The 16867-nt window shown below is 38.0% G+C and overlaps 1 protein-coding gene across 2 annotated transcripts in view; it reads right to left on the reverse strand.

Annotated features, from left to right (window-relative positions):
* Positions 1–15990, reverse strand: part of Mtx2 (metaxin 2) — a 43600-nt gene extending 27610 nt beyond the window's left edge. For both annotated transcript variants that reach the window (XM_048345193.1, XM_048345195.1), the window contains exon 1: positions 15789–15990. In XM_048345193.1, coding sequence (XP_048201150.1) covers positions 15789–15828 — 40 coding nt within the window. In that variant the 5' untranslated portion in view covers positions 15829–15990. The remainder of the gene's footprint in view (positions 1–15788) is intronic.
* Between the last annotated feature and the right edge of the window lie 877 nt (positions 15991–16867).

Here is a 16867-nt window from a genome sequence, read left to right on the forward strand (position 1 = left end):
GCCAACCAATTAATAAATTAGTAATAATACATTCTCCTAGAGCTTTAATGACAACCTCTATAAGTAAGTTAGACTGTTTTTAAATGCATATTTCTTTTACTGTTAGGTGATAAATTGTGTTTTTTTATGCAGAGGAGGGAGACTTCTTGCCCAATCAAAAATGAGAATTAGGGCTGGGGATATAGCCTAGTGGCAAGAGTGCCTGCCTCGGATACCCGAGGCCCTAGGTTCGATTCCCCAGCACCACATATACAGAAAACGGCCAGAAGCGGCACTGTGGCTCAAGTGGCAGAGTGCTAGCCTTGAGCGGGAAGAAGCCAGGGACAGTGCTCAGGCCCTGAGTCCAAGGCCCAGGACTGGCCAAAAAAAAAAAAAAAAAATGAGAATTAAAAAAAAATAAACTCATCTAACTTTCGTTAAATACACCAACATCCAATGTTGTTCATACATACAAAAGGTTACTGATGTTTGATTCACAACCCCAAAATAGTGAAAATATTGTATTTAAACTTACAGTAAAGAAAATTTTCAAATACTCATAATCAAAATACATCTGTATCAGGCTATCTTTCCTTTTAAGCTCATTATTAGTTAAAAATATAGAAGAATCCTAATTATCTAGCACATTTAATTGCTTTGACTCTATTCCTAGATATAAATTTTTAAAAAGAAAAGCATTAAACACTTACAATGTGTAATAAAACCAGTAAAGCTAAATTTCAGACCTTGACCCTTAATCTCTCACCTAGAGAAGAATCTACCTACAAAGAGAATAGCACCAATCTACCAATGTTTAAGAAAAGCATTAGATTTGAATTATCTAATCAACTAATCTTACAAGCAATGATGCCACTGAGAGAATATACAAACTATCAGGATGTCATTCATGGAATTCTCTGCAAAAGCCATAAAATAACAGAATCTTCAATGCTAATATAGCAATTACGTTTGCTCTCAACAAAAAAGCAAATTAAGTATGTCGTGATAATAATTTAGTATTTTTCTTATTGTCTTTATCTTAATCCAGTCTCTAACATAGCAACAAATCCTTTTCAATACATAATTATGGCTGGTTTTTAAAATGTATACATGTGAAGCATTTTGTTCTTATGACATCATTTAAGAAGAGGAACCTCTTATTTTGCTTTCCTTATGCTTGACAATGAATGAAAACACAGTATAGTGTTACTAAAAATTGGCAGTATTTTTTTGCAGCTTAGTTTGGGCTAGAGAAAATGAAGCTCAAACTAAATGATAATACCAGGAGATCATCAAGCAAATAGTGGTCCACACATACTGATCCCACAATGTTACACATGCACACCAAGGCTACTGGATTTAAAGACACACACCAAAAAGGCAATGAGACTAAATAACATTTTACTGTAAACATTTTAACAAAGTAAAATCTCAGTATGAGCCCAATTAACCTATGTAACAGTTTTTAAAACAAAAGTCAAGGAAAAAAACTAAGGTGACATCAGCAAATTACTCAAAGTAATTTTTTAGCATAAATTGTATGGTCAGCATACCTATCACTGCTTACATCTCTACTAGAAACAATACAATGAGGTTCTTTCACTACAAAATTCTAAATAATCAAAAATTCGATTTTATATATATTAATTTTATTAAAGCAGCAACACCTACAAATAAAATTTACAACATTTTCAGATAACAATTACAACTAATTTTCTTGAAGGAATAGATGTATCCTGTTTGTCTATGTAAGCCGAATTATACTGCACCCACTACAGTACACCCACTGTATTCATTCCATAAACATTCTGTCTAATCAAAGTTTTACTAAACATAATATTATCTATATTAAGATAATTAAACATTATAGTAACTAACTTTTGTTAGATAACTTTTGTGTATACAATGGAATAACATAATATATGTTGAATGTAATTCATGTACATGTTAAAAGCTATTCTACTATGTTGTAAGATGAATTTTCATATGATCAGCAATTCACTTATTTTTGTTAAAGTTAACTCACAGGGCTGAAGGTAAAGCTTGGTGGTGAGAGCCACCTACCTAGCATATATCAAGCTCAGAAATCAAACCCTAGTACCATCAAAAATAATAAAATAAAGAAAATTATTTTAAAAGAGTGCATTCATCACCTCTACCATAAAGTTCTCCAGATCTAATCCAAGAGACATACTTGAACATAATAGAGCTTTTACAGCATACTACTTGGCTATAAATAAAACTATAGACATTGTTTCCAAATACCAAAAGCTCTGTTATTAAGAACCTACAACTTAGATGGAAGGCTGTTTTGTTTAATCCAAGATATAAATTATGTTTCAACTCACTGGCCAATTTTCTTCTAAGAAGGCTAAGTCTTTCATCCATTAATTAATTGGGTTGATGTTTCTTTGAAGGTTTATTTTTCAGGCCATAAAAGAAATGCAAATGAAAACAAGATTGAGATTACATCTCACCCCAGTTAGAATGGCTATTACCAAGAAAACTAACAATAACAAAATCTGGTGGGGATGTGGCCAAAAGGAATTCTATTACACTGTTAGCTTGTTCAGCCACTCTGGAAAGCAGTATGGAGATGAAACATAAAGCTTCCCTATAACCCAGCAATTGCACTTCTGGGCATTTATCCAACTGACCACAAACCAGGCCACACTAAAGCCACCAGCACAACCATGTTCACTGCAGCATTGTTTACCATAGCCAATGACAAGTCTACCTGGTAGAAGAGCCCCATTCCCCACCTCCTCTTCCTGAAGGACAACAAGTAGCCTTACCATAAATCACCTGCCCCAAACCAGTAATCACCTGTAACTGTAACTGTAAACCAGTAATCACCTGACTGTCCATCAGCAAAAGGACCCCAGGCTCTGAGGTCACTTTTGAATCTGCTGTTGCCATACCTCCTCCTTGCTTTTCCCTACATAATTTCTCTCTACATTAGTTCTCTCTCTGAACACATACAGTTAGTGCAGGCTGGCAGTTTGGTTCTCCTAATAAACTCTCTTCCATCTGAACCACATGGTAGTCTCCTTTCATCAATCCTTACAACCAAGATATGCAATCAACTGGTTGCCCCTCAGTAAACGAATGGAATGATACTGTACCATTCGTAAGGAAATGGACAGAATTTTTAAAACTTCTATTAAATGAAGTAAACCAGACCCAAAGAAACAGGTTGCATGGTTTTCCTTATTTGTGTTAGCCAGATGTGCCTGTAAATCTACAAGTAAACACACTGGATGATACAAACAAAAAAACACAGGGACATGATCAATTATACAGGTATCTAGGCATTCACACACAGTGAGACCAAACGATGACAGTCTTAGGAGAGGAATACAAAGGCTCCATACCTATATGCATCTGACCATATTCCAGGAATGGAAACAAGAGGTTTTTCTTTCCTCTGTTGCTGTTTTTATTTTCTTCTCCTTTTGTCTTGTTTGTCTTAGGGAGGGGAAATAGGGACATAAAAATTGTGGGACAGGGGCTGGGAATATGGCCTAGTGGCAAGAGTGCTTGCCTCATATACATGAAGCCCTAGGTTCAATTCCCCAGCACCACATATATAGAAAACGGCCAGAAGTGGCACTGTGGCTCAAGTGGTAGAGTGCTAGCCTTGAGAAAAAAAAAAAAAAGCCAGGGACAGTGCTCAGGCCCTGAGTTCAAGGCCCAGGACTGGCAAAAAAAAACAACAAAAAACTGTGGGACAAAGGATGAACAAATGAATCAGTGTACTCACTGGACAGTATGTTGAAAATTAACTATATAACTTGTGGGTGGGGATGAGGGAAAAACTGGGAGTGGGGGAAGGGGTGATACTGTTCAAAAAGAAACGTACTCTTTATCTGACTTATTTAACTGCAACCCTTCTATACATCACTTTTACAATAACAATTAAAAATGCATTAAAAAGAGAAAAGTTGAAAATAAATAATCAGAAAGCCACCCTACCAAAACATCTTTTTTTATTTCAAAAAAAAGGCAAGTAAGCCAGGTGGCTCACAGCCGTAATCCAAGCTACTAAGGAAGCTGAGATCTGAGGATCATAGTTCAAAGTCAGTCCCAACAGAAAAGTCAGTGAGACTCTTATCTCCAATTCATCACCAGAAAATCAGAAGTGAAGCTGTGGCTCAAAGTGATAGAGTGCTAGCCATAAGCAAAAAAAAAAAAAAAAAAAAAAAAAAAAAAAAAAACTGAAGGACAGTGCTCAGTCCCTGGGTTTAAGCTCCATGAGGGACAAAAATAAAATAGAAGGTTAAACTCCCAAGTTGGGTTGCATGGCAATAGATCTATAAATCAACCATTCTGGTGTCAAAACCAGCTTCATAAGTAAATTCATGAATCTGTAACATTATCATCAATACCTAACAAAATATAAAGCCTACTTCTTAGTTTGGATAATATGAATTGTCTTTTATTGTATTTTATTAATGAAAGTGAAGCCCAAAATAACCATTTCTTCACTCGTCTTTTTCCCAGAGTCAGGTAAGTCAATACCACCCCAGGTCCTCACTCCTTGTTTCTAATCATGTGTATAAGAGAGAGGTTGAATATTTTAAACCAGTGTGTAGACAATAAACATTTAAAAGAACTGTAGCATTTAAAACTCTTTGGAACAGTAATGTTTTCATCTTTAACTAATATTTTCATTTGATCTGAAATAGGACATAATCTATTTCAATAATAAGTAAATTTTCATGACTCACCCTATCATTCTTGAGTTTCTACCACCAAAACCACTCACTGATTTTTTTTTTTTTTTTGGCCAGTCCTGGGCCTTGGACTCAGGGCCTGAGCACTGTCCCTGGCTTCTTCCCGCTCAAGGCTAGCACTCTGCCACTTGAGCCACAGCGCCGCTTCTGGCCGTTTTCTGTATATGTGGTGCTGGGGAATCGAACCTAGGGCCTCGTGTATCCGAGGCAGGCACTCTTGCCACTAGGCTATATCCCCAGCCCCCACTCACTGATTTTAAGTGTTGATTCAAACACGTTTGAGAGATGAGGCAGCAAAAAGTAGGACTGAAAGTTTCTGAAAAGGAGGTTGGTAAGAAATGGAAGTTGTGGGAAAACGATGCCTAATACTGTCACAGTTCAAATTACTTGTACTATAAGCACAACAAAATAACTTTTAACCTTGAGACATTAAGAATTATGTGCAGCTCTTGGAATATAGATCCAAATCCTCAACATGGCCTATCAGTGCTATGTGGCTTTCTACTTTATCTCACACATCTTCCCACACTTTCCCTATCTACTCCCCAGTGGCCTTCATCCAGTTTCTAAATGTTTCTTTCCCCAATCTTTCTTGCTCCAAGACTCTTCTGTGCTATTTCCTCTCTCTAGAACAATTTTTCCTTCCTTTTGTGTTATCACATTTCACCCCCCAAATCAGTAACTCAAGTAGAGAAAAACATTCCTGAAAAAGAAACTATTTCTTTCATAACAAAGCAGTTGAGTATCTTATATCTTAATTCCTGGATACTTAGTGACAAATATTAATTTGTCCTTTAAAATTATCATTACTATTTTAATGGAATTCACTAGCATAAGAATTAAATTTTATCATACTATAAATAAATATTTTCCAGCAGGGCACTGGTGACTCACGCCTCTAATCCTAACTACTCAGGAGGCTGAGATCTGAGGATTACAGTTCAAAGCCACCATGAGCAGAAAAGACCCCAGACCCTTATCTCAAATTAACTACCAAATAGCTAGATGTAGAGCTGTGGCTCAAGTGGTAGAGCACTATCCTTGAACAAAGAAAGTGGAGGGGTAGCACCCAGGCCCTGAGTTCAAGCACCAGGACCAGCACAAAAAAATAATAAAATAAATGAATGATGCCGAATATAACATTAGAAATACACACATAAAGCAGCACTCACAAACCAAAACATACATATTTGCTTCTCATTATTTTAATTGTATTTACCTGCTTATTTTTAAGGTATACCAAGATAACATATACCTAGAAATCTGTGTGGGTGAGTGGAGAGAGAGGGAGAGGGGGAAAGAGAGAGGGGGGAGGGAGAGGGAGAGAAATACTGCTAGCTAATAAAGTCACATATGTATATCATAAAGTTTCTTAAAGGCAATCTTCACTGTCAAGTTAAGCAATAAGTCATTCTGGTGGCAGATGATCCCCATCCATCCCATTCAATTCATAGTATTTCACATTATGAAAGTGTTATGACCTAATAAACAAGTCTAGATTCCAAAATTCATTTCTTGATGACCTAATGTAAGAGGACAAGAGAAGGGCCATAAAGAGGTGCCCTTTGTTGCTGGCTTCTTTTCTTAAGTTCTGCATTCTTAATGTACAACAAGCTTCCTCTGGCATACGAATGTAGGTGAAGACACATAATTTGTAGAATAATAGGCACTAATATTACATGGTGCTTCAGTTCTGTCATTTTTCCAATCCATCAAATTGATTAATGCTATAATAACTCTATGAAAACCTATCATTTGTACATTAATGAAGTCAACTCAGTTTATCCTTAGGCAACTAGATTCCAAAAGCTCATAGATGTTATCTCTTTAGCCTAGCAAAACTATTTAGACAGTATAATGTAAAAGGGAAAAAAATTAACATGTATATCTTATGTCCAAATTTGGATGGCCTTCTGCCAAAGGTGTATATGCAAATACTACTAAAGTAGCAAAATGCTCAAAGAGCACTTGGCAGGGGCTGGGGATATGGCCTAGTGGCAAGAGTGCTTGCCTCGTATACATGAGGCCCTGGGTTCGATTCCCCAGCACCACATATACAGAAAATGGCCAGAAGTGGCGCTGTGGCTCAAGTGGCAGAGTGCTAGCTAGCCTTGAGCAAGAAGCCAGGGACAGTGCTCAGGCCCTGAGTCCAAGCCCAGGACTGGCCAAAAAAAAAAAAAAAAAAAAAAAAGAGCACTTGGCAGTTCTTAAACAGGAACAAGTTATTACAAGACATATGGGGAAAAAGGAAATAAATTTGCTAATTTAATGTAGATACTATACTGATAATCTCAATGATAATATACATGAAAGTCATCTATTTTTACACAATTACAATATTAAGGTTTCATTTAAAATAGATTTTAAATAAGACTAGGTTTAAAATATAATATTGGACTTTTCTATAAGAAAAACCAATATTATACAATATGACATCAGAATTCCTCTATAAATATAAGAACAAGGGTAGAAAATCCTCAGAGACTCCTTCAAACATATTAAAGCCATTTAACTGAACAACAGATTATTAAATGTCCAACATGTTCCTGTGACTATAATAAAAAGGATAAATTGTTTACATGTCTAGAAGAACTACAATGAATCTCACTTAATAAAACTAAAAATGTTAATAAATATAATTATTAAAGATAAATATGCCACATAAATTGTACCACAGAGTAACTTCGCTGAATGAATTGAGGGGTAAAGAAAAGAAGTGAGAACAGTGGGTGCCAATTATTTACAACACTGTAAGTAAATGCAGGTGGGCTGGGGAAAAATTTAGATCTTGAAGTCAGATGTACATGGGTTTTCCTCCTAAGTCTGTAACTTACTGTCTGAGTAACCTTGGCAAGGTTACTTAACGTTTTTTGCCTCAACTATCTTATTAGAAAAAGTGGTAAATATTAGGTATCTTATAAAGTTGTTATAAGAATAAAATTAGATAAATGCTATAAATCTTCTATATGAATATTAATATAAACACCAGATCGGAAGTATGTATAAAGCCTATAGAAATATTCTTGAAGAAATAACTAAGTCTGCCTGGGGAAGATAGGAAGTTATAAAGGAGATGAAATCTAAATCTAGTCCCAACAAGATTTGGAAGAAAGGCAGATAGAAGGTGAGGAGCAGGGAGAGGAACGGAAATGTTTAGCAAACACCTCACCCTACTAATTCAGTCTTAGGAATGGAAGATAATATGTTTTAGCAAAGGCTTCCTGAATTTGCCATTTCCTACAGATTTCTATAAGATAATCTACTCTTTATTGAAATTACCCATGTATCCTACACAAGGATCTAAGTTTACCAAAGGCAAGAATTGTGTTATTCATGCTTGTACCTCCAGCACCAGGCAGAGGACATAACACAAATTAAATATCCAGTAAGTATATTCTGTAAAAATGCAAGCACAACTTTTACTAAAAGTTGAAAGATATCTGACATCAAAAACTTGCTGTAAAATGTACCCAAGGCTTAACATATGAAACTGTAACCTCTCTGTACATCACTTTGATAATAAATAGAAAAAAAAACTTGCTGTAACTCTGAAAATAAAACCAATGAACTAAATTAAAGAAGGATGACATCTTAACAACTAAATTCAACAGCAAAAACTCAAAACTTCACTTTTTCTCCAAACTGTTTAAAGGCTCCAAACCAAAGGAAGTTCAAGATGAGCCTCAACTACAGTGAGTTCTAGGCCAGCTTCTCTCAAAAACAGACAAAAAGAAGTTCTTAGAGATAAAAATATATAATCAGCACAAAAAAATTGCTAAGCACAATGGAATACATTTTATGGTTTCTATTTTGCTTAACACAGCTATAGTCAATGGGGATTATCATAACAAAATAGTTGTTTTTAATGAAAAGAACTGTTCTTATCACTAACCAATCAAGTTTCATTTTTATTACTGAGGTAAAAAATTCAAAACCATGATTCATTTAGAGCATACAAAGCAAGAACAGTATTCAAGAATAGAAAGATCATTTACAAAGCAATAAAAAATTCAAGCATGCATTTCTCTTACTGGCAAGGCAAATTCTTTTCTTCTACATAGAAATGAATATAGTTAAATTGGCTGAATATTGTAACTTCTGTCTTTGAACAAAAAAATGGAAAGCTTGAAGTTTCGGTAATTCATCTGTCTCTATTTAATATCTTCAGTCCATATGAAAACTGCTTAAGACATCTTTTAATGTTTGAAAAATGTTGAGTTTGATGATGTTTTCTTTCAATTTTTACTTAAGCTAACACTAATAACTCAAAAGTCCAAAACTTTTCAAACTGCAAAATTTTTCACAGAAAAAGCACAGACAAACTTTATAGGACACTCATCACCAAAATCTTTTTATGTTGTTCAAAGTGGGGTTAAAGGTCCATATCTAAGAGGCACTGGATTTGATCTCCAGCAACACCAAAAATAATAATAGTAATAATAATTAGAGCATGAGATCATAATAAACCTTACAAGAAAATTAAAACTCGTGTGTGTGTGTGTGTGTGTGTGTGTGTGTGTGTGTGTGTGTGTGTGTGTGTCTTTTGCTGGAGAGCAAACCAAGAGCCTCACACTCTACCACTGAACTATATTCCCAACAACAGTTTTGATTGAACTTACTTTCCAGACACTTACATATAGGTCCCATGGAGTCCTGTAAAACTACTTTCCTAGCTCATATTAGAGATTAACACTACTGCTAAAATGAAGTTACTAATAGATTAGAGTATCCAAATACTTACATGAAATAAACAGAATATCCCAAAATACTATTTATTAACATGTATAGTTTAAGGAGTTTCTACATAAAGACTAGAACAGGAGCTAGGAATATAGCTCAGTGGCAGAGTGCCTAACGTGGCTCAAGACCTTGAGTTTCACTCCCAGCACCAAAAATAAAATTAAATAGAAGAGATACTGCACAGATATCAAAAAATTACTAAATTAGAAGTATGCTAAACTTAACTAACATGTTTAAAGTAGAGCAAAGGATTAAAGTACAAATTCAGAAAAGACAGTATAGGAGTATTTAGGGCATTTTCTGCTATCCTGAATGGTAATGAGATACCAAATTTTGAAAACATCTTCAAAAGACCTTTACTTTAAAGTGAATGGTTCGAGCAATAAAAGTATTTATTAAATATTTTATATAACTTTACATATATTATATACAGATAAACAATATATATTATTCCCCTTTAATGAATGTGGAAATAAAGACCAGAAAGCTCTACCCAAGAAGTTAGTATCTCAGTTCTTATTTCAAAGACCATGTTCATTAATCTTTATTCTCATCAATTTCCTGATCTAAGAAAATAAGAATAACATCTATCCAACAAAATCAAATTATTGTTAGCAATTATGTAAATAAATCATTTAGCCCACTAGCTCAAAAATGGAAGCTTATTTTTATTATCAGTAACCAGATACAGCAAAGTCTAACAGGCCTCTACTACAAGTTTCCATTTTTGTGCGTGTGTGGTTTCTGGTCCTGGGGCTTGAACTCAGGACCCAGATGCTACCCTGAGATTTTTGCTCAAGGCTAGTACTCTATCACTTGAGCCACAGCTCTACTCCCAGCTTTTTTGGTAATTAATTGAAGATAAAAGTCTAACAGACTTTGTTGCTTAGGCTGGCTTTGAACTGCAATCCTCAGATCTCAGCCTCTTCAGTCAGTAGTTAGGATAACCGCCATAAGGCACAAGTGCCTGGCAACAAGTTTCAACTTTATAATGAAGATAAACATGATTATAATGAGACATAAGGATGAAAGGAAAGTTGCCTAGGGTAGATCAGTGGAAGAGGGAAAAAAAGGAAGAAATACCAAGGGGTGAAGAAAATATGAGTGTGTGTAACATTTATGCTAACTTAAAAACTATGTATGTGTGTATAAGAAGATAGCATAATGAAACCCCCTTTAAAAAAAATAAAATTTGGGGCTGGGGATATGGCCTAGTGGCAAGAGTGCTTGCCTTGTATACATGAGGCCCTGGGTTTGATTCCCCAGCACCACATATACAGAAAATGGCCAGAAGTGGCGCTGTGGCTCAAGTGGCAGAGTGCTAGCCTTGAGCAAGAAGAAGCCAGGGACAGTGCTCAGGCCCTGAGTCCAAGCCCCAGGACTGGCAAAAAAAATTAAAAAATAAATAAAATTTGGCGGGTGCTAGTGGCTCCTACCTGTAATTCTAGCTATTCAGGAAGCTGAGATCTGAGGATCACAGTTCAAAGCCAGCCCAGGCAAAAAAAGTCCATGAGACTCTTCTCTCCAATTAACGACCAGAAAACAAGAAGTGGCACTGTGGCTCAAAGTGATAGAGCCAAAGAGCCAAAGAGCTCCGGGACAATGTCCAAGCCTCGAGTTCAAGCCCCATGACTGACAAAAAAAAAAGTAAAATAAACAAGAAATAAATAAAATAAAATAGGTATAAGTAGCCAAAGTATGGCTAGAACCTATTTGATCTGCAAGAGTAGGGTAAGAGTCAGCTCAGATGTCCAAAACAGAAAAAAAAATTGTGGTAAATATGACCAAAGTACACATATAAAGATGGGAAATAAACCCCTTAGAATAATTTGCTTTTTGAAGTTAAATTACAGTAATACTGATATTGAATTAACTTTTTTTGCCTCTATTTAGGGTGGACTACACAGACAGGGATGTTTTACAACAGGTTTCAGGAAGAAAGAAAGAATACAACCATTTTTTAATACTGATGGCCCATGCCTGTAATTGTAGCTACTGAGGAAGAGAGGTCTAGAAGATTGAAGTTCCAAGAAGGTAGGGCAGAGAAGCCCAGGAGACCTCGCCCCAACCAGGAAAAAGCAAGTCTGAAAGTAGTTCAAGAGGTAAAGTGCCAACTACCAAGCGAGAGGCCCTAAACTCAATCCTCAGTACTGCCAAAAAAAATTTTTAAAGACCTAAATCCTCATTAAGATTAGACACTCCGGGCTGGGAATATGGCCTAGTGGCAAGAGTGCTTGCCTCGTATACATGAGGCCCTGGGTTCGATTCCTCAGCACCACATATACAGAAAACGGCCAGAAGTGGCGCTGTGGCTCAAGTGGCAGAGTGCTAGCCTTGAGCAAAAAAGAAGCCAGGGACAATGCTCAGGCCCTGAGTTCACGGCCTAGGACTGGCCAAAAAAAAAAAAAGATTAAACACTCCAATCGGCACCTGATACTGAAATTGCTCTTTCTTCCTCCTGCATCTCCCAGTCCTGATTTCCTATCTTGTGCACTTTGAACTTGTTTTGCCATCCTCCCTCATAACAGCTGAGCTAATGTAGAGAGAGAGATACTACTGCTTCCATTTGAACTGACAGATAACCACAAGAAATACAAAGGCATAATTAGTTTCTTTGCCACAATTAAATACAATATAAACATTCAAAAACAACAACCTCATTACAGACATGAAAAGAGATCCCAATGTTATATTACAAATAGGTTATAAAATGTGCACATTATATATCACCTAAAAATGTAAACACATTTTTAATTTAGGAAAAGGGAATGCTATGGCTTTATTCACCAACATTTTAAGTATTCCAGAAGAGGATTTTAAAGTTTTAATCAAGGTGGTATAATTTTAAATGATGTTTACTTTATTCCTTACATTTCTCTGTATTATTTTCATTTCATAGGGTGACTTTACATCACCAACAGCAGCATTATTATTAGAAAAAAGCACTCTAAACTTTTTCTCGTTTAACAGGAAAAAAATATATTAGATTGAGTTACATATTCAGATGGCACCCAGAGTCTTAACAAAGAAACAGATGCTGTCTCAGTAAAATGAACACTTCAGGCAAAGGGCAATATGTGCCAAGGGTGGACATTAAAAAGGGTTTAGAACAACTAGAGTTCAAGGAAAGACCAGAAATGGGCTAGAGTTAGTTACGAAAGGTCTATATGCCATTCGGTGCTCTACAAATGCTGAGGATAACATTTCAAATGCTGAGGATAGCAGTTCAAAGCCAGCCCAGGCAAGAAAGTCGATGAAATTCTTCAATTTACCACCGAAGTGGATGTGTGGATTAATCCAGCCTTGAGCAAAAAAATTATGAGCCAGCATCCTGAGTTCAAACCCCAGTACTGGCATAAATAAATAATTAAATAGTAAAATAAAACTAAAAAATAGGGCACTAATCACTCATGCCTATAATCCTAGCTAATCAGGAGGCTAAGATCTAAGGATCCAAGGAAACCATTAATGTTACCAGTAAAAGAATATTATGAATATCCAGGCACTGGTAGCTCACAACTGTAATCCTAGCTACTCAGAAGGCTGATAGTAGGATCACCATTTGAAGCCAGCCTAGACATGAAATTACACAAGACTTCTATCTCCAATTAAGCACCAAAAGATCTGGAAGTGAAGCTATGGCTCAAGTGGTAGGTATAGTGTTAGTGTTAGCCTTGAGTAAAAAAGCTCAGGGCCAATGCCCAGGCCCTGAATTCGAGCCCCAGGATAGGCACAAAAAAAAAAAAAAAAAGCTGGAAGAAGAGCTGTGGCTCAAGTGGTAGCACTAGCCCTGAGCACCCAGGCCCTAGGTTCTGAATTCAAGCACCAGGACTGGCACAAAAAGTAATAATAAATAATTTTAATTAAAAAAATTATAATCAGGGCTGGGGATATAGCCTAGTGGCAAGAGTGCCTGCCTCGGATACACGAGGCCCTAGGTTCGATTCCCCAGCACCACATATACAGAAAACGGCCAGAAGCGGCGCTGTGGCTCAAGTGGCAGAGTGCTAGCCTTGAGCAGGAAGAAGCCAGGGACAGTGCTCAGGCCCTGAGTCCAAGGCCCAGGACTGGCCAAAAAAAAAAAAAAAAAAAAAATTATAATCATTACAAAACTACAAATGAAAAATATGCCCACTATAGTAATTCAAATAATTCAGAAATATATTTCCTCCACCCACCACCAATACTCTTATCCTTATTACCCTACCCCAAAACACCTAGGGAAAAAGTTATATATTCTGCTCTAATTTTTTCTTAGCTTAAATACATATATTCATGTCTATGTAGAATTTAATAAATTCATAAAAGACATATACATATATCATTATATAACTTTTAGCTTAATATAATCCCAGCTTTCAAGTCACAATATTTAGCAAGTACATCTCATTTCTAGTATCTGTAAAAATTGGGTATGCTATAGTTTTTGGGGTTTGTTTTTTTTGGCCAGCATAAGTATTTGAACTTTGGGCCTAGTGCTTGTGCAGCTTCTTGTTAAACATGTTCTGCCCCCTAAGCCCTGTGTGTGTGTCTGTCTGTCTGTCCATCCTGGGGCTTGAACTCTGGGCCTGAGCACTGTCTCTGAGCTCCTTTGCTCAGCACTCTATCACTTGAACCACAGCTCTACTTCCAGCTTTTTGGTGGATAACTTAAGTGTCTCACAGACTTTCCTATCCAGGCTTGCTTCAAACCATGATCCTTAGATTTCAGCCTCTTGAATAGATAAGATTATAGGCATAAGCCACAAGTGCCTGACCCTCCAACCAAGCTTTTTACACAAGTTAATTTCAAGATGGAGTCTCACAAACCTTTCTGTCCAGGCTAGATTTAAACTGAGCTTAGATCTCAACCTCCTGAATAGGTAGAATTACAAAGGTGAACCACTGGTATCTGGCTTACTATTACTTTTATAAATTTAATTTTTTTAATTGACAAGTTTTTTCACCTATATATACATTATAGAAAGATTAAATCAAGTTACTTAACATCTCTATCTCCTTACCAACTTACCACCTTTTGTAATGAGAACATTAAAAATCTATTCTTTCAGCAATTTTGAAATATATATTATTAACTGTGGTAACCATGCAGGATAATATACCACTAAAACTTGATTTTCTGATCTAAACCAGATTTCGTGCCTTTGCTCATCATCTCTCCTTTCCCCAAGCCTCTGGCAACCACCTTTTTACTCCCTATTTCTGCTCGACTGATTTTCCTACTTTCTTTAGGTTCCACATACAAATGATTGCATACAAGTACCTAATTCTCTGCCTAGCTAATTTCACTTAACAATGTCCTGTTCTATTCACATTGTCATGACAAAATTACCTTCTTTTTAAGGTAGTATAGTATCCATATTACACATATGCCAACCATCAATTTCATCTGTTGATGGACACTAAAATTGCTTCCATGTCTTGACTATTATAGATACAAAAACAGGTTCGACAAACTATAAAATTTCCTGTTTCAAGTGTGTCTATTCTGGTGACAATTTCACTACTCTTCTCATATTGGGGGGGGAAAAAAACTAGAAAATTAAGATTAACTCCATTAACCTAAACCAGAAATACCTGTGCCTCACTTCCCCCTATTCTCAATATTTAATTTTTTCATAAATGAAAACAAGAAAAAAATTATAGATTCCACATCGGTCAGACATAGTCTGTTTTTCGAATCAAAGATAACTTCTTTAATGTCCAGCTATATTTACAGACATGTCAATGAATCTTAAGAGATTTAGCATAAGGCAGGGCGAACTGTGACGACTGAGATGGCCGCTCAAGAATAACAGGTTACGATGGTAACTGGTAACTAGGGGAACAGGTAAGGCTCAAGAACAACAGGTAACGAGTGTTATTCACCTTACGAGTGACATTCATCTTAAACTTTAGGTCCCACGAAGGAGATTGCCCACACTCCTAGCCTGAGGCACGGGAACGTGAGACCTCTTAGCCACGCCCCCCACGTGGACCCAGCTCCGAGGTGTCCGGCACGTGGACCCAGCTCCAGGGGTCCGGCCTGTGGCCACGCCCCCACCTCAGCCCAGCTGGGAGCCTTCCCCTCACGGACCTCACAGCCGAGTGAGGGCCGCACAAAGTACCGCGGAGAAGGCAAACGCCACTCCCCAACGAGGTGTCCTTGGCCCAGCCTGTCCTCCTCAGTCTGCTCATCCGTAGAGAGAGGGCTGGAACTCGCCGCCTCTGTCCCAGGGCTTGGGTTCAGCATCCAACGCCACTAGGTGGGAGGAACGCACACGTCTTGAACCCCACACCGCTCTCCGCCGCGGCCCTGCGCCGCCTCGCCCCCGTCCTCGGCCGCGAGCGTTACCTGCGATCTGGGAGACTAAAGCTTCCGCGACGAGAGACATGTCGGCCAGGGAGCCCCGCGCCCGGGTGCCGGCTCTCAGCAGCCCTCGGCGCCCCCCTGCACAACCTCCACGGCTCCGGGCAGGGCACACGTCTAGCCGAAACCACTTGGGCAGCAGCCGTGGCTAGGGCCCCAAGGTTACCGCCAGGCCCCGCCGGGAACTTCCGGCGTAGTGACAGCCGCGCGCCGCGCTTCCGCCCGCCCCCACGCCATCCTACTTCCGGGCTCCCTAGCAAACCTGTGCCCGGCCGGGTGCGGAACCCAGCGGGCTAAAGGGCCGGGTGGGCCGCCGGTCCCACTAGTCTCCCACATAGAAGGCTTGGATGGCATTACTGTAAGCAATAGTTTTGGATACATGATGCAACTTCGGGGCCTGCTTGAACACCAGGCACTCTAAAAATATTTATGGTAAGTATTCTGTTTTATCGCGTCTTTTCATCAAGCCATCAACACGTTGATACTGTTGTCATTTCTGGGTAAGGGCCCAAGCTTCGCTCAGGGACTCCCCTGAGGTACCTAAGCCCAAGTGAATTACCTCTATTCCACTAAGCTGCCTGGTTGGTTGGTCCATGGATAGATATTAGTGTTATTTCTTTATTCAAGCGTGCTTGTCAGGAAGGAGGCCTGACCTGAACGTTTGTCCTCCCAAACACCCAAAATGAAGTTCCGAATGGAGAAAAACATACATTAGTTTTCACATGCTTCTCACCTAATACAAGTGAAGAGGAAGGAAGAGGAGCAAACACTAAGCCCCCTAAGAAAATATTTTCCTCTTAATCACATCGGAAATTATATGCATAAAAACTGAAGACAAATTCATTTGCATTACAGAATAATATACTGTTATGCCAAGTCGCGAAACCACCACCAAGAAGACTACCGAGACTATGGCATTCTGAAATGTAATAACAAGGCAAGACTTTATTCAAGCAGGGCCGCAGCCCGGGCCTTGTCCTACCCACCGACACAGCGAAGGTTAGGAGCCAGCCTCGAGCTGCGATTACACAGAGCTTATAAAGGCAAAAGACAAAGTTACAGCA

The sequence above is a fragment of the Perognathus longimembris genome, chromosome 4, assembly GCF_023159225.1.
Source record: "Perognathus longimembris pacificus isolate PPM17 chromosome 4, ASM2315922v1, whole genome shotgun sequence".
Taxonomy (NCBI): Eukaryota; Metazoa; Chordata; class Mammalia; order Rodentia; family Heteromyidae; genus Perognathus; species Perognathus longimembris.